The 18,877-nt window shown below is 36.7% G+C and overlaps 1 protein-coding gene across 1 annotated transcript; it reads left to right on the top strand.

Annotated features, from left to right (window-relative positions):
- The first annotated feature begins 206 nt into the window (after positions 1 to 206).
- On the top strand, positions 207 to 17,612 carry LOC126779915 (zinc finger protein 724-like). Its single transcript, XM_050504101.1, has 17 exons — positions 207 to 418; positions 1,145 to 1,222; positions 2,126 to 2,222; positions 2,961 to 2,999; positions 5,257 to 5,349; positions 6,113 to 6,247; positions 6,925 to 7,346; positions 9,032 to 9,248; positions 11,016 to 11,146; positions 11,502 to 11,576; positions 12,506 to 12,644; positions 13,351 to 13,460; positions 13,861 to 14,008; positions 14,869 to 15,000; positions 15,228 to 15,428; positions 16,395 to 16,555; positions 17,264 to 17,612. The coding sequence occupies exons 1-17, from the start codon at positions 345 to 347 to the stop codon at positions 17,265 to 17,267; spliced, it is 2,256 nt and encodes a 751-aa protein (XP_050360058.1). The 5' UTR covers positions 207 to 344; the 3' UTR covers positions 17,268 to 17,612.
- Positions 17,613 to 18,877: the final 1,265 nt, after the last annotated feature.

Genomic DNA, 18,877 nt, shown 5'->3' with positions numbered 1-18,877 from the left:
ATAAAATGAATGCATTAACTATAGAGAAGCATAAAATTGATTTTAGAAAATAGTACTGATTAGTTCAACATGGCCGCCATTGGCCTTTCTAGCTTGCGTTACATCTTTGGACGCATTTAATAAACTTGTCAGATTTGAAATCTGTCAATACTTTTAGGCTTGAAAATAAGATTTATTACAAATAAACAAAAAACTTTAGTAAAGTACATAATTTTTTTTTAAATAAATACTTTTTTTTACAGTTAAGCTTAAATCATACTATGTTTGTTTAATAAAATGTTAACGGCTTAGCTATAACAATAATAATATTTTTTAATTCTTTTAATGTGTTTTAATTGATAAATATGCGGTGTTGTGTTCAAAATTGTACAAACGACACTCGAAGGACAACAAAAAGCCATGGGATTACGTTTCATATGTATGTTAATTCAAATATTTCATTTTTAAACATAATTTGTTTACGATTGATTTAATATTTTTTTCTAATTCGAAACAAATAAACAATAATTCATTATATATACAGTAAACTTTGTAAATGGGCACTTTCTTTTTTAAAACTAAATAATATTTATTGGACCCTTTTAAATTTAGATAATTACATTGTATTTGTATATACTTATTAAATTTAAATTTATTGTATGTGTAAAAAAGTATATAAAACTATTCACCGCAACATTTATAAGTAACAATAAAAATATCCCTAAGACTTAGTAAACAATTATTAAAAAAACAAAAAGTTTTTCAAATTCCCTAATATATAATACAGTCATAAATGAGATTATTACTTGTAACTAAAAATCTTTTAATTTGAAAGCAACATTTTAAATATTTTCAGTAAATTTTTTGTTATTGTATTAAATATATTAATAAATATCTATAAAATACATTTAATTAGGGTTTTCAATAGCGATGACTATTTGTTGAACACATTTAATTGCATATCAGGTTACCTATATTAAAATAATCTTGACAAGCACTTTCAAGCAATTTTATTGATATTTATATACAAAAATAATAGTAATGATCAAAATAACTGGCCACTAAGCTAAGAAAAAATTTGCTTGTGCAATCTCTTTTTAGGAGAAAAATAACAATGCTTTTGATGTGACAAAATGATGCCCATTAATTTCAATATATTTTGTAGGTTTCCTAAAGAAACAAACTTAAGGACTGCGTGGATAGAAGCTCTTGGATTATCCGAATGGGAACCAAAGGAGAGAAGGTGACTTTGATATAATTACAGATAAGAGAATATTACACAAATATATATATAAAAAAAAAAAAAAAACAAAAAAAGTTTATTTTACGGCAAAAATATTACAAACTTGATTCAATAGCGGAGTTGTTTGCTGAAACGATACCATATTCGTATTTCCGGTGGCATACACACTAAGCGAGCTCGTGTCGTGTATATCTTGCTACGATTTACAGACAGCATTTCACCTATGGTTAAAACATTGTTGTAAACTTTGTAGAAAGAAAAATATATATATAAATATAATTTTAAGTAGACTGCAAGAATAATAATAATAATAAATATATAAGTAATATTAAAAAACTATATAAAATGTCGATTATATTAAATTTATGTATATATAAATTACAATATAATGTAAAACTCTTAATGTATGTAATGTCTTAAGACTTAATAGCTGTCTAATTTCAAATTTGAATTATCACATTTTGATTCTGTCAATATATTTAAGTGTGATTTTTTTTTTTTTTAACATTTATTATAAACTTGTTTAATGAAAATTACATAATTTTATTGTATAATATTTATATAATTTATAAATTTACATTATTAATTTTTATCATTTTAGTCAAATTTAAAATAGTCCATCCCGATTCCCACTCAACGCAAAGCTGCCCCTAATGTAGGCCGCATTTCCGCGCTGTATGGCAATGGGCAACCTTTGTGCCTAGTGGGACCCGGAGCGACTGTCAAATCCCCTATCTCTAAGGCTAAAATCCCCTATCTCTAAGTTTGAAAATTAAATAAGATTTATTGAAAATAAAAAATAAAAACTTAATTTTTTAGTTAATAAATGTAATGTAACTTAAATTTTATTACTGGATAGGATCTAGCGAGAAAATGTCTTTCAATATTTTCATTCTTTTACAGTGCGGTGTGTTCTGAACATTTTCAACAAGATGCCTTTTATCAAACAAGATGCGGTTTAAGGAAAGTCAAGAATGGTGCCGTACCGCTCCCGCTTATTGTAAGTAATTTGCTAAAATATATCTCTATTAGATGGCTTACTGCCTCGTTGGTCTAGTGGCTTGTAAGGCCGCAGACCCGGAGGTCCTGGGTTCAATTCTCATGTCGGGCCGATAAAAAGTTATTGGGTTCTTCTGTCAGAAAATTCTCAGTAGCATCCCGGAGTCTGGAAGTTGGAAGTGTGTACACTCCCGTGCCTCGGAAAGAACGTAAAGCCGTTGGTCCTGCGCCTGAACTCTTTCCGGTCGCGTCGGATTGCCGTCCCATCGGATTATGAGAGTTAGGGAATAGAGAGTGCACCTGTGTTTGCGCACACACCAGTGCACTATAATATCTCCTGCGTAGTTGACTAATCTCTCTTGAGATTGGCCGCCGTGGCCGAAATCGGTCTGGAGGACGTTGTCACATTATTAGATGGCTAGAATATTTGCATGTTAAATGTTTTATAATTTATCTCGTGCTTGTGAACGAAACTTACGAATACCATCCGGAATTCTGCCACATACATGTTCACACGCAGATATTGGTTTAGGAGGAATAAGCTTCCTTCTCCTTAAAAAAATACGTCCTCGCACGTATGAATCCAGCTGTAGTGTCTTCACAGGCTTCTTTTAATATATACAATAAAAATAAGTAATATTAAGTTTTTAATAAGAATTATAAACAATGTGATAAAAGGTAAAATGTAATAAGTTAATCAATGAGGTAAATGAGATATTTAATGATATTTCGATTACAGGAATCATCTGAAAATTTGGACGCCCCCGCCACTTTGAGGGTGAGTGTTTTATATATTTTATCAACTTTTAATATTTTTATCATTATTGAACTGATTTTTTTTTTCTTTATTAATATTTTAATTTACTGTCATATGTTTTGCTGATTGAATCTTGATTATGATGTGTGTAAAAAAAAAATATATCATTTATTTCAACGGAAATGCGTCATAATGAATATTTATCCATCCAGCGAATATTTATCTGTTTTGTAAGAACATAAGGTATATCTATGGTACAAATTGGGCGTATTACATAGCTTCCGCCCGCGTCTACACCCGCGTGTGTGAAGAGGTGGGGCAAGTGTTACCCCATGTGTTATCTAACAGTAACAGCCTGTTAATGTCCCACTGCTGGGCTAAGGCCTCCTCTCCCTTTTTGAGGAGAAGGTTTGGAGCTTATTCCGCCACGCTGCTCCAATGCGGGTTGGTGGAATACACATGTGGCAGAATTTCAATGAAATTAGACACATGCAGGTTTCCTCACGATGTTTTCCTTCACCGTCAAGCACGAGATGAATTATAAACACAAATTAAGCACATGAAAATTCAGTGATGCTTGCCCGGGTTTGAACCCACGATCATCGGTTAAGATTCACGCGTTCTAACTACTGGGCCATCTCGGCTTTTTCTGTGTCATCTGTGTTATCTTAGTGTATTATATTCCAATTTAACTAGTTCAGTAGTTTTTGCGTGACAGAGTAACAAAGTATTTATCCTCATAAATTTTCGGGTTTATATTATTAGTGAAATGAAAAGAATTTTGCCCTATCATACCTACCTACATACCGTGGATTAAGAAAAAAAAATACATTACAATTTATATAACGCAAGTGCATAAGGCTAATTTATAAAGGATAAGGGTCACGTATTGATTTTTGGAACGTCATACCACCCTGCCCCACCTCACTTTTATCAACCCGCCATTTACGCTCCCCCTGAAGTGCCAACATTACATAGTAAAATGTTTCCGTTTAGCACTGCCAACCTGTAAAGACGAGGGACATATCATCTTAGTCCCCAAGGTTGGTGGCGCATTGGATATGTAAGCGATGGTTGACATTTCTTACAATGTCAATGTCTAAGGGCGTTGGTGACCACTTACCATCAGGTGGTCCATATGCTAGTCCGCCTTCCTATTCTATAAAAAAAAAAACTTTCCCTAAAGCTAATGTACCTTTAATTTCTTAAAATGTCATTTTTAAGGTGCTTATTATATTTGTCTGGTTCCGAAGCAGACAGGAAGGGAGGTAGGGGTGTGTTTCTTCGGCTTCCCAACGAAAGAGGAGCGGAGGAGGCAAGGTTCGGGAGGCTTTTGATAAAAACAATAACGTGCATCCTCCATTTTGAAACAGGGTTTCGCATCTCGACCGTGGTCAGAGCACCTCATATATGTCCTTTTTACGTTTACCATTTATTTAAAACTAGCTGTGCCCGCGGTTTCACCCGCGTATAACTTAAAAAAATCACTAAGAGCAGACTTATAATATTTCAGTACATACAGCATTTTTAATTTTTATTTTTAGGATATTAGTATTTATTCAAGAAAATAAATATGTATGTATATATGAGTATTTTCAAAGAACCTACTCAACGTTATAATAATATGTCAAAACTATAAAAATTTCTGAAAACTGTCTATGGTCTTATCTCAATATCTTTCATAAGAATTAATATTTTATAAAAACGACATTGCAAATAATGCATTATTTTAGAACAAATTTGATTATCATACAAAAGCTTATAGTCAATCTTAAAAGATAAACATATCTACGCATGGGCGAGTTAACCGACATATACCAACCAACCAGCATAAGCTGAACCCTATTTAAAATGATTGATCATATAAATCTAAGTTCAATTTACATTGGAAGAACAGTTATTTTAATGCAATTGTCGAATCGAATGAAATGTTCTACGCGATTCTTAAAATTGACATAACTTTATTATTTATAAACCGATTGAAATAAAACAAACACTAATTTTTAAGTCAAGTTAGCCACAATACAATAGTGAAAACTGCACTCAAATCCGTTAAGCCGTTTCTAAGATTAGCGTATATAAACAGAAAAACATACAAATATTCTAACAATGATTATTTTGGGTTCTATTGCGTTGGTAAAGGCTCCCAGTATAGTTTTACTCATATATCTTCCAAGTACAGACAGCGATCAAATACAGATTTATTATATGTATGGATAATTTACTTGTTTCATAAATTAAAAAGTAATTAATTATATAAATAATTTCGCTTTTAAAGGTATGCAGAATTTGTCTGTCAATGGACGTGAAGATGTATCACATCATGGAACACAGGCTGGACTCGATGTACGAGCAAGTGACTGGCGTTTCGGTAAGTTGATTTATATTATATTATTTATTATATATTTAAGTATATAGTCATAGAAATATATAATAAGCTTTTTTGTATAGTTTTCGGTGATGTTAAATATAATTGTTGTAATCTAAAATCATTTGTGATGTATGTGATTATCGAGGATTAATTTTGTGAGTTTTTATTCAACCTCCGCTATGGCGGCGATAAGCCACTCCATTTTGCGGAGTTCACTGCGCTGTAATTACAGGCACAAGGGACATAACATCTTAGTTGTAATAGTCTTGTATTTCCGGTGGCATCCACACTAAGCGAGCTTGTGTCGTGGATACCTTGCTACGATTTACAGACAGCGTTCCGTAATCGTTATATCCGGTTTTTTTTTATAGAATAGGAAGGCGGACGAGCATATGGGCCACTTAATGGTAAGTGATCACCAAACGCCCTTAGACATTGGCATTGTAAGAAATGTCAACCATCGCTTACGTAGCCAATGCGCCACCAACATTGGGAACTAAGATTTTATGTCCCTTGTGCCTGTAACTGAAACACTGGCTCACTCACCCTTCAAACCGGAACACAACAATATCAAGTATTGCTGTTTTGCGGTAGAATATCTGATGAGTGGGTGGTACCTACACAGACGAACTTGCACAAAGTCCTACCACCAGTAAACTTTACTCACCAGATGCTTTACTCACCAGATGTCTTTCATCAACCACTCCCCCATATGTGGATTCGTAGAACCAATAATGGTATCGATAAAAAATCTCGATTTCAGATAAATATAGACGACAAGCTACCTCAGAAGTTATGCTTCGAATGCGTTGCGAGGTTATCATCCGCGATATCGTTTCGTACGAAGGCATTGAAGACTCAGAGTATACTCTTGAAGAAACTCGATACCGACAGATACGTAAGTACCCTCGATAAATATAATAATAATAATTATGCCCTCCAGACCGATTTCGGCCACGGCGGCCAATCTCAAGAGAGATTAGCCAACTGCGCAGGAGATATTATAGTGCACGAGTGTGTGCGCGAACACAGGTGCACTCTCTATTCCCTAACTCTCATAATCCGATGGGACGGCAATCCGACACGACCGGAAAGAGTTCAGGCGCAGGACCAACGGTTTTACAATCTTTCCGAGGCACGGGAGTGTACACACTTCCAACTTCCAGACTCCGGGATGCTACTGAGAAATAAATTTTTATTGGCCCGACATGGGATTTGCACCCAGGACCTCTGGGTCTGCGGCCTTACATCAAGCCCCTAGACCAACGAGGCAGTCTCGATAAATATAATAGCTCAACGGATGTAAGACGATTGCGGATTTTTTTGTAACGAAAAATCCTTCTAATATTTTTCAAGATTCAATATAAAGAGCTATTGAGCTGTCAAAGAGTAAATACAATAATCATATAATATGTGATTACGGGTGATTAGCTAAACAAATGCTGTCTTCTTCTTTCGAATATCAAATCAATAATGTCAGAAAGAGTTAAATCGATGTGTACCTGAACACTCGCTAAACAGCGTCACAGTAAGGCCGTTAGTATTTAAATATATTTTTTTTTCTGTGAATAACAGATAACAGTAAGAGATATAAAATCAATCAGCCGAGCTCATAATCAACTGATATCAACGCTCGGAGAAAAAGTTTACGAAGTGAATGACTGCGATTTACAAATAAATAACGATGAAATCGTCAAAATAGAAAGAGAGACGAAGGATGCGGAAGTAGACGAAGCGGAACTGCAATTTAACGATAACGAAATTGAGAGCAATGATTATAAAAACGTTGACGTTGAAATCAAAGACGAGAGCAGCAATGAGATATTCTTCGAAGAATATCCGGTTTTCGAAGACAGCGACGACGATAGGACGCTCAGCGAAGTTTACAAGAAGAAGACGAAGGTTAAGAAAAAGAAATTGAAGATCGAGAAACAGATAAAGGAAGTTAAAGAGAAAAAACGCAACGAGGATGACAGCCCTTCAACTACAATGGATAAGTATGATTTGATTTTATCTCATTTTTAATATTTATATATTTTAATTATTATTATTTTTGTGATTGTGATTGTAAGTGTGATTGTGAATCTAATTATTAATGTATATTAAATGGGTGTAATTATCTATATAAGTATGTATTTACAAAAAGAAAGTAGTATATGTAGTATATCAGTTGTCTGGTTTCCATAGCACAAGCTCTGTACGAGCTTAATTTGGGATCAGATGGCCGTGTGTGAAAAATGTCCCCGGATATTATTAACGGATATTATTATTGGCGTGTACCAATAAGTATGGGCATTGTTGCCTGAGGAATAAAGATATTTTAATAATACTTTATTGTACATCACACCACAAAGAGAAAAATACAAAACATGTATACTGCCTAAATAAATGTACAGTTATGGCGACCTTATCGCTACATAGCGATCTCTTCTCTTGTAAGTAATTACAGATAGGATATGGGGTAGGTGGTGGTATGAATAAATATTTAATTAAAACAAAACCAATTATTAAATGTAAATATAAAATACACATATTATACATGCATATATAATATAAAAGAATTTATATATATAATATAATTATTATTATTATTATTAAAAAATGTGCCGAATAACAAATAACAAATCTCACGCTGACGTCATCCGACGCTAGTACACCTTTTTTTATATTTCCTGTGTTTATTTATTGAGTATCACTATGTAACATTAGCCGAGATGGCCCAGTGGTAGGAACGCGTGAATCTTAACCGATGATCGTGGGTTCAAGCCCGGGCAAGTACCACTGAATTTTCATATATTTCATTTATTTATTATAAATATTTTATAAAAAAAAAAGTATGAAAATGTAACGAACAAATCGACTGCATGAAATGATTTTATAAATGCAAATGTATGCCTATAATATTCGAGGAGTTCCATCATTATCAGAACAGGATTTTTATTATATAGTCAGCAGTAGTATATTACATAATTTAAAGGATATAGGTAGTTAAAAAAAAAAAACATTTTTTCCGAAAACGATCGATTTGGGAACATTCTTTGGAGTCGGTTAATAATTGCATTTGATCCGTGGCCTGGTGCTAAAAGGGCCTAACTACATTCGAGAGTAAAGTGTAAACGACATACTAATACTAACATTTTGTTTATATATTCTCTTTGCAAACAGAATGTTTATCGATATTGTCCCTTATAACACGACGCCAACGAAATGTGTCTCGTTCTCGCGTTGATGAAATGCTATTTCTTTCTCTCTATCTGTCTCTCTCTTATAAGGAAGCTTTGCGGAGCTTGTGTCTCGTTCTCGCGTTGATAAAATGTTATTTCTTTCTCTCTATCTGTCTCTCTCTTATAAGGAAGCTTTGACCTTGGCGTGACCTCGTAGTTTCGCTCTGAGTGAGACTAAAAGTTTCACTTCAGAGATTGGTTCGTTTGAAACGATTTCGAAGATTGTTCTAGAAACTTCTTTAGCCTTATTGTGAGTGGTTTAACACGTCGCGGTGTGTTTTTTTTAAATGTCCCTTTCTATTTATATATGTCCATGATATTATCTGCCACTTTCTCGCATATGCGTGCATTGGCATGTGTATACAACTAACGATTACATACAAGCGTATACACATACACACCCATGTAAACGAAAGAGGTTTTACTATAAAAATTACAAATTTTGTTTTTTTAAATAGGTACAAGAAGTCGGACGTGAAACGTAGGAAAACGACAGACGGTCTCGACGAATCGTTATTCACGATAACGACTCTGACGTACGAGGAACAAATCGCGGAAGTCGAGCGCAGACAGGAAGCCACGTCGTACAAGAGCGCGCCGTTCAAGTGTACGACTTGCTACAGGGGTTTCCAGATACGTGACAGATACGACGCTCACATCGTCAGGCATAGCGAGGTGATTATAATGTCCTCCAGGCCGATTTCGGCCACGGCGGCCAATCTCAAGTGAGATTAGCCAACTGCGCAGGAGATATTATAGTGCACGAGTGTGTGCGCGAACACAGGTGCACTCTCTATTCCCTAACTCTCATAATCCGATGGAACGGCAATCCGACGCGACCGGGAAGAGTTCAGGCGCAGGACCGACGGCTTTACGTTCTTTCCGAGGCACGGGAGTGTACACACTTCCAACTCACACCGGGCTGCTGTTGAGAATTTTCGACAGAAAAACCCAATACAACACTTTTTTATGGGCGCGACCTGGGATTAGAACTCATGGCCGCCGGGTCTGCGGCCTTTACATCTAGCCACTAGACCAACGGGGTTATTATATATTAATTGTAAACTACTTCTACACTTTATTACAAAAAACAGGTACACATAAATGATTTAATGATTAAAAATCATTTTATAATATTGTCTAGTTGCTTGATTTTGTATATAATTGTTCCAATTCTAATTTTAAACATTTTTGTCTCCCTATGTATTTCTTATTTATATAAGTTAATAATAATAATAATAATATCCTGGGACATTTTTCACACACGGCCATCTGATCCCAAATTAAGCTTGTACAGAGCTCGTGCTATGGAAACCAGACAACTGATATACTACATATACTACTTTTCTTTTGTAAATACATACTTATATAGATAATTACACCCAGACTCAGGACAAACAGACATGTTCATGCACACAAACGTCTGTCCCGGGGGGGAATCGAACCCACAACCTTCGGCGTGAAAGGCTATCTACCAACCACGCCAACCGGCTCGTCGTTAATATTATATAATAAGTTATTAGTGGAGTATTGGACTATTTCATTGTTATTTATTATTTATGTGTTGACAACTCGGTTGGCGTGGTTGGTAGATAGCCTTTCACGCCGAAGGTTGTGGGTTCGATTCCCACCCAGGACAGACATTTGTGTGCATGAACATGTCTGTTTGTCCTGAGTCTGGGTGTAATTATCTATATAAGTATGTATTTACAAAAGGAAAGTAGTATATGTAGTATATCAGTTGTCTGGTTTCCATAGCACAAGCTTTGTACAAGCTTAATTTGGGATCAGATGGCCGTGTGTGAATAATGTCCCAGGATATTATTATTTGGCTTGTTTCCCGAAAATTAAATAAATAAACATTAAAATCAACTATCAAAATACATCAATACAGTGAATATTATAGTAATTATAACTTATTATGGTAGTTAGTAGTAGAAGTATTAGTAGTAGCCGAGATGGCCCAGTGGTTAGAACGCGTGAATCTTAACCGATGATCGTGGGTTCAAACCCGGGAAAGCACCACTGAATTTTCATGTGCTTAATTTGTGTTTATAATTCGTCTCGTGCTTGACGGTGAAGGAAAACATCGTGAGGAAACCTGCATGTGTCCAATTTCATTGAAATTCTGCCACGTGTGTATTCTACCAAACCGCATTGGAGCAGCGTGGTGGAATAAGCTCCAAACTTCTCCAAAAGGAGGAGGAGGCCTTAGCCCAGCAGTGGGACATTCATAGGCTGTTACTGTTTTATAGTAGTTAGTCTTATATTTAATTGATTTAAATATGAAAAAAGTATGTATTGAGTTTCTTGTCGGTTCTTCTCGGTAGAATCTAAATTCGATGGTAGCTTTTCATTTTATTCAAACTTTAACATGATTCAAAAGTGCCCTTATGAGCCAATTTTATTGATTTTTAGTTAAAATTATTGGTGTAATTACAGCAAAGTGGGGCGTATGAGTGCTTTATATGTAAGACGAGGTTAAAAACGGCCCGGGCGCTACGGAAGCACTTGACGGCGCAACATACCGAGAAGTTTAGCTGCAAAGGGTGCCCGTTTGTGACGAGGAACAGGTTGGTAATTGGTATTAGATATCATTGATGAATAGTAAACTGAGTGGCGGATTTGCGGTCAGCGTTTGACCGTTGACTTGCCTGATGTTAAGCATCGACACGGTCTAGGATTACTGGTGGTAGGGCTTTGTGCAAGCTCGTCTGGGTAGGTACCAGCCACTCATCAGATATTCTACCGCAAAACAGCATTACTTGATATTGTTGTATTTCGGTTTGATGAGTGAAAGAGACAGTGCAACCACAGGCGCGAGGGACATAACATCTTAGCTCCCAAAGTTGGTGGCGCATTGGCGATGTAAGCGAAGGTTAGTATTTTATTGACAGTATTTTTTTTTTAATGAGTAAATATTTTTAGAGGTGTCGCGCGGGAGCACGAGAAATGGCACGCCGGCACCAAATACCAATGTCCGCATTGTCCGAGTGAGTTCGAGTGAGTATGATTCGATCTCGTTTATCGCAGGTTCAATCTACTCAATAATATGCGCTTAATTTGTTGTGCTAATCTCATCGCCGAAATGGCCCAGTGGTAAGAACGCGTGAAACTAAACCGATGATCGTGGGTTCAAATATTATTAATTCATCTCGTGCTTTGCGGTGAAGGAAAACATCGTGAGGAAACCTGCATGTGTCTAATTTCACTGAATTTCTGCCACGTGTGTATTCCACCAACCCACATCGGAGCAGCGTGGTGGAATAAGCTCCAAACCGCCTCCTCAAAAAGAGGAGAAGAGGCCTTTAGCCCAGCAGTGGGACATTCACAGGCCGTTACAGAATCTCATGCTAGGCGGTGAACGAAAACATCGTGAGTAAATCTACACGTGACCAAGTTAAATTCTACAAACACACGCATAAAGACAATTTTATATTATTGAAATGGTGGTAGGGCTTTGTGCAAGCTCGTCTGGGTAGGTACCACCCACTCATCAGATATTCTACCGCAAAACAGCAATACTTGATATTGTTGTGTTCCGGTTTGAAGGGTGAGTGAGCCAGTGTAATTACAGGCACAAGGGACATAAAATCTTAGTTCCCAAGGTTGGTGGCGCATTGGATATGTAAGCGATGGTTGACATTTCTTACAATGCCAATGTCTAAGAGCGTTGGTGACCACTTACCATCAGGTGGCCCATATGCTCGTCCGCCTTCCTTTTCTATAAAAAAAAAAAAAAAAATGAAATATTAAAGTTATATACAGACGAATTGAGACCAGTCCTTGATGTCGCTTAAAGACATAACAAGTTGATTCAACTCGTATGTGTACCCTCTAGCATAGGAACAGCCTATTGGAATGAACTCCAAACCTACCCGTGGTGGGCAAACCTTAGGGCATACTGCCACTTTACATTATATATTTTGCAGTAAGCTAACGACATACATGGGCCACATACGAATCAAACACGTGTCCGATTTTGTCTGTGAACTCTGCGGTTACACGTTCGTCAGCAAGAAGGGAATTGACGTCCACAAAAAGAAGAAACACAGATTGGCCGATAAAACGGTATAAGAATGGTTTAAGAGTTAAAAACGTATAGAATGTATTTGTAATTAAGACCTTTTGTCATCGAAAGAAAGTCAAAATGAATTTTTTTTTTTTCAATCAGTACAGTAGTTATTCTAAAATATGGCGTATTCTTTGAGCCGTAAGGTTGAAAATAAATAAGCTTAGTCGATGCTATATCGACTAAGGTATGTGATGGTTGACTTTTAGTGGCCCTGTTACATTAGGAGTAAAAATAAAAAAACCTTATATTTTCATATTCCATGCGATTTGATTCACAGCCGAGATGGCCCAGTGGTAAGAACGCGTGAATTCAAAGGCGGACAAGTGTTTCATGCGCTTAATTTGTGATTATAATTCATCTCGTGCTCGACGGTGAAGGAAAACATCGTGAGGAAACCTGCATGTGTCAAATTTCATTGAAATTCTGCCACATGTGTATCCTACCAACCCGCATTGGAGCAGCGTGGTGGAATAAGCTCCAAACCTTCTCCTCAAAATGGCGAGGAGGCCTTAGCCCAGCAGTGGGACATTAACAGGCTGTTATTGTACTGTACTGTACTTATATTAACTTTAATTTGACTTCCAAACGCTATTTTAAATAACGACTGCCACAGATTATCCAAGATCTCATATTAATTCAATGTCATTTGAATTCGTACATAAATTTTTGATATATATATATATATATATAATATATTTCCAGGTTAGTTTAGAAGGTCCGTACTGTGAAGTGTGCGAAGTTCGTTTCATATCCGAGGAAGCGCATTCGAGGCACCTGAAGCTATCATCGAGGCACAGCAGCGACAATGATCCGTGAGTAAATTACATTGAAAAAGCAACACACGGTACACGTGATAGAGTTGAAATTGCTTTAAACAAATCCAATAGAATATATACTTAATTCAAGTAAAAAAGCCTACTTGAATAAAGTATATCTACGTAGTATGTCAGATGTCTGGTTTCCATAGTACGAGTTCTGCTTAGTTTGGGATCAGATGGCCGTGTGTGAATAATGTCCCAGGATATTATATTATATCACGGTAGTATGCGCAAGCGATCCCGTGGCGCCTTCAGCGCCGGCGAGTCCCACATACCCCCCCACCTCGTGGGGGAAACACGTAAATGTGTTCTTCCAGCGAGAAAAAAAAAGGGTATTTTATTATATAATATAAATACGTTCCATTTATAACTATTTCATCGTAATGTATTGCAGAAACCGAATAAGGAACGATTCGCAAAGTATGAACACGGAGCGAAACGGCCGTATCATGAGGAAAATCGAACGAAGACCCGTGATACACCCGCGCTCGCCCACCACGGGCCACGGGGACGGCAGCGGATCACCGGTCACGTGCGAGCAGGTTAGTTATAACGGCTCACTGGATCATAGCCAGCTGTTCGTGTTTTATTGTGCATAATATTTCACCAATAGGAGTAAAGACAAATAAAGAACTTTGACATTGAAATGACGCGTTATCATTGGTCGAGATATTGAATATCTTGTCTATGATTAACGTCGTCGTTTTCGGAATATTGGAGGTAAAATTAAAGTGTATATTTTATATAGAATAGGAAGGCGGACGAGCATATGGGCCACCTGAAGGTAAGTCGTCACCAACGCCCTTAGACATGGGCATTGTAAGAAATGTTAACCTTATATCACCAATGCGCCACCAACCTTGGGAACTAAGATGTCATGTCCCTTGTGCCTGTAATTACACTGGCTCACTCACCCTTCAAACCGGAACACAATAATAATAAGTACTGCTGTTTTGCGGTAGAATATCTGATGAGTGGGTGGTACCTACACAGACGAGCTTTCACAAAGCCCTACCACCAGTAGTTAAGTGGAATAATAATAATAATAATATCCTGGGACATTTTTCACACACGGCCATCTGATCCCAAATTAAGCTTGTACAGAGCTTGTGCTATGGAAACCAGACAACTGATATACTACATATACTACTTTTCTTTTGTAAATACATACTTATATAGATAATTACACCCAGACTCAGGACAAACAGACATGTTCATGCACACAAATGTCTGTCCTGGGTGGGAATCGAACCCACAACCTTCGGCGTGAAAGGCAAGTGTTCTACCAACCACGCCAACCGGCTCGTCAAATTGTCTCTGGAATAATGTTGTGCTATAAATAAAAATATATTATTTTAGAACAGGGAAATACGTCGCTATAATGTACATTTTTCATGTTCAGTGCGGTATCCAGCTGAGAGACTTACGACTGTACGCGCAACACTTCCGACGAGCTCACCCGGACAAGAACCGGACCAAGTACCCGGCCATGAAGACGCCGTGCATGTGCGAACAGTGCGGGAGAATATTTCAGGTATTATCACCGGTACCAGTAGTATCAGGATTACATAGCCATAAGAATAGTGGTTTTCAGCAAAGTAAATCTTCAAAATGACTTTGGTGGTGGGGGGGGGGGGTATACTGGAGTTTTTTTGATAAAACTCTAATTATTTCTAGGCATAGAATGACGCTCGAAATCTTAGGTTTAACGTCTGTCTGACTCTCGAAGTTTCAGTAAGTTCCATATTAAAATATTTTCAGAGTATGGCCCTTTTAAAGGATCATATGTGGGTCCACACGGGGGAGAAGCGTTTCAAATGCGACCGCTGCGAGAAGAGTTTCACCCAGAAGACGAACCTCGTGTTCCACATGCGCGTGCACAGCGCGACCAGGCCGACGTACGAGTGTCCGCTGTGCGGGAAGCACTTCGCGTTCTTCAACAACCGGAGACGTCATATGTTCGTGAGTACATTATAAACAAATGGTCTGACATATAATTGCTTAGCGGCTGTTTAGTTGACTTATTTCTCTCTTTCTGTCATTATTGATTTGACATACGAAAGAAGAAGACACAGCATTGTTCAACGTTTAAACGTAATATCTGATATCCGCAGACGTGGTCCATTTATATACCTATTGTCATGGCAATCGATAGAACGGTTGATATGGTGCAGCGCCATCTATCGGCGAGTCACATCACAGTGGATAGTAAATAACCTCATATTTAATGCAGTAATTATTGAAAATTGTTTTTTTGTATGAAAGAGATTTTGTTTATATGAAATGGATATATTAATTATACTAGACGAGCCGGTTGGCGTGGTTGGTAATTAGTTGCCTTTCACGCCGAAGGGTGTGGGTTCGATTCCCACCCAGAACAGACATTTGTGTGCATGAAAATGGGTGTAATTATTTAAATAAGAATGTATTTACAAAAGAAAAGTAGTATATGCAGTATATCACTGGTACAGTACAGTACAGTATATATAGTATATATATAGTACAGTACGGTATATACTGGTGGTAGGGCTTTGTGCAAGCTCGTCTGGGTAGGTACCACCCACTCATCAGATATTCCACCGCAAAACAGCAGTATTTGGTATTGTTGTGTTCCGGTTTGAAGGGTGAGTGAGCCAGTGTAATTACAGGCACAAGGGACATAAAATCTTAGTTCCCAAGGTTGGTGGCGCATTGGATATGTAAGCGATGGTTGACATTTCTTACAATGCTAATGTCTAAGAGCGTTGGTGACCACTTACCATCAGGTGGCCCATATGCTCGTCCGCCTTCCTATTCTATAAAAAAAAAAAAATCAGTTGTCCGGTTTCCATAGTACGAGATCTGTACGAGCTTAGTTTGGGATCAGATGGCCGTGTGTGAAAAATGTCCCCGGATATTATTATTATTATTACCATTCGTCGGCCGCAGATCCACACGGGGCTGAAGCCGTTCAAGTGCGACACGTGCGGCAAGTGCTTCACGACGGCGGGCGAGCAGCGCGCGCACGTGGAGCACGTGCACCTCAAGAAGCCGTGGCCGCGCCGCGCGCGCGCGCGGCCCGAGCACGCGTGGCGCGCGCCGCCCGACGAGTACGGGCTTGTAGCGCGGCTGCCCCACGCAGACCAGCCACATATTTCATTCTAACATATTACCGACACTTTTGAATCGTCAAGCGTTGGCAAGAAACTCAACCGTAGCAGCCTGCGAATGTCCCCCTGCTGGGCTAAAGGCCTCCTCCCTTTTTTGAGAAGGTTTGGAGCTTATTCCCCCACGCTGCTCCAGGGCGGGTTGGTGGAATACATATGTGGCAGAATTTCAGTGAAATTAGACACATGCAGGTTTCCTCACGATGTTTTCCTTCACCGTAAAACACGAGATGAAATATAATCACAAATTAAGCACATGAAAATTCAGTGGTTGCCAGCTTGCCCGGGCCATCTCGGCTGATACTCAAGTGATTTTTATATAAAAATAGTATATATATTGACAGGCCGGTTGACGTGGTTGGTAGATACTTGCCTTTCACGCCGAAGGTTGTGGGTTCGATTCCCACCCGGGACAGACGTTTGTGTGCATTGACATGTATGTTTGTCCTGAGTCTGGGTGTAATTATCTATATAAGTATGTTTTTACAAAATAAAAATAGTATATGTAGTATATCAGTTGTCTGGTAATTTTACCATCTGACAATGAACATGTATATATTTAATCTGGACTCTTTCCCAATTACTTCTAAATTAAAATTACTCTTGACTGGCAACACAGGCATAAATACAATTGTATATTTTTTTTTTCAGGTAATTTGTGACAATCGACAATGAAAACGTCGTAATAATTAATGAATAGCGAGACCATATTTGTATTATTTTAGAAATGAACTCGATATTAGAAGTGATTCTCATAGTATTATTTAATTATTATTTTTATATTTGATATTTTAAGAAGCGATTGTAATTATTGGTGTTGCCAATTAATCTAATGATATCTTCAGTAATTATTTATTTTCATACTGAATTTCATCAAAATCGGTTCAGTGCTTTAAACGTGACAGCGTAAGAGACATGCAGACAGTTATCGCATTTGTAATATTATATAATCCAATTCGTTAGATAAATTGGCACCGACTTATCTAAATTAATATTTATAGACTTTTTTATTTAATACTGTACATAATAATGAAGACAAGATCTCGTAGTTGTTTGCGAATGTTTATTAGAAATTGTATATTGTTAGATTAAGAAATAAATTTCGGCTAACTTATATTTTAGAATTTTATTTTATTTAATCTTTACAAATACAGATAATAAATGAAATATAAGTGTGTAATTTCGAACATGCCTTTTCTTTTATTCAATTTCGAATTGACCTGTTACTGACCCAAATGGTCTCGACAGCGTCACCGGGCGGGGAGCGAGTAAGTTAAGATACTCAACCGGATGTTGGGAGCCCACTTAAGGGCTTAGCATAAGGGCTGACCCCGTCAGACGCCTAAGCGCGGACTGGAAAATTCAATTCATAACCTTTATTCTGTATAGAAATATTAATATAAAAATAAATATAACACTTGCTTATTGACTGGAAAAAAACACTTGAAGAATCGGGAATAGAAATTCATCAGGATATTTTTTTTCATACTTTGAGAATATGGGGATTTAGAGCCTACTGTCCCGGGCCTCAACAATAAAGATTTATTAAACAAAAAGCATCGCAATTCCTATACTAGTAAACGCATCATGCTAAAATGTGAATCAACAAAATGATGGATAAAATAAAATAAAAAAATAGTTAACATTAAAAACAAAATTAAGTAGGATGCAAAAATTTCACGATTTGCATTTTTTTTTAAACATATATAGTAAAAATACAAGAATTATAATTATACTAGTATTTTGCTAGATCTACAAATATTTGTTAATAGCAATTTAATTTGTTTCACAGTGAATTATTAAAAAACTAGATTAAAAAAAATATATATATAGGTACAAAAGGTAGGTAAATGTTTTTTATATAAGATCCAACAATTTTGCAAAATTAAACAGAAAAATAAGACTTCATTATTCTGACAGTCTTACAAAGCAACTAGCGCACAAATTAATGCTTCGTTTTAATAATAGTACTTCTCTATGTACAGCGTTGTCGTGCATACATGTCCAATTTCTAGTTTAGTTATTGTTTTATTTTATAAATCATTATTTATTGGCCATTGCCAACATGCAAATATATAAAAAAGCGATTACAATACTATTTTTTTCACTGTATTTTTTATAATATAATTTAAAAAATGATTATCTTTTAACCAATCTTTTAATGGTTATAAAAATCTGTTTAGAAACATAGTTTCTGATTAATCTGTTACCGTTTGCCTAAATAAAAAATAAAAAACGGATTGGCGGGAAAATTTATCGAATTAT

This window comes from Nymphalis io, chromosome 30 (genome assembly GCF_905147045.1).
Source record: "Nymphalis io chromosome 30, ilAglIoxx1.1, whole genome shotgun sequence".
NCBI classification, from domain to species: domain Eukaryota; kingdom Metazoa; phylum Arthropoda; class Insecta; order Lepidoptera; family Nymphalidae; genus Nymphalis; species Nymphalis io.
The sequence above is the reverse complement of the archived record's forward strand: the minus strand, read 5'-3'. Positions and strand labels throughout refer to the sequence as shown.

Coding starts and splice junctions, on each gene's coding strand:
- LOC126779915 (XM_050504101.1), top strand. CDS start 345: ATGCGGTGTTGTGTTCAAAATTGTACAAACGACACTCGAAGGACAACA. Junction 6,248..6,924: donor AACTCGATACCGACAGATAC/GTAAGTACCCTC, acceptor TGTGAATAACAG/ATAACAGTAAGAGATATAAA. Junction 14,009..14,868: donor CACCGGTCACGTGCGAGCAG/GTTAGTTATAAC, acceptor TTTCATGTTCAG/TGCGGTATCCAGCTGAGAGA.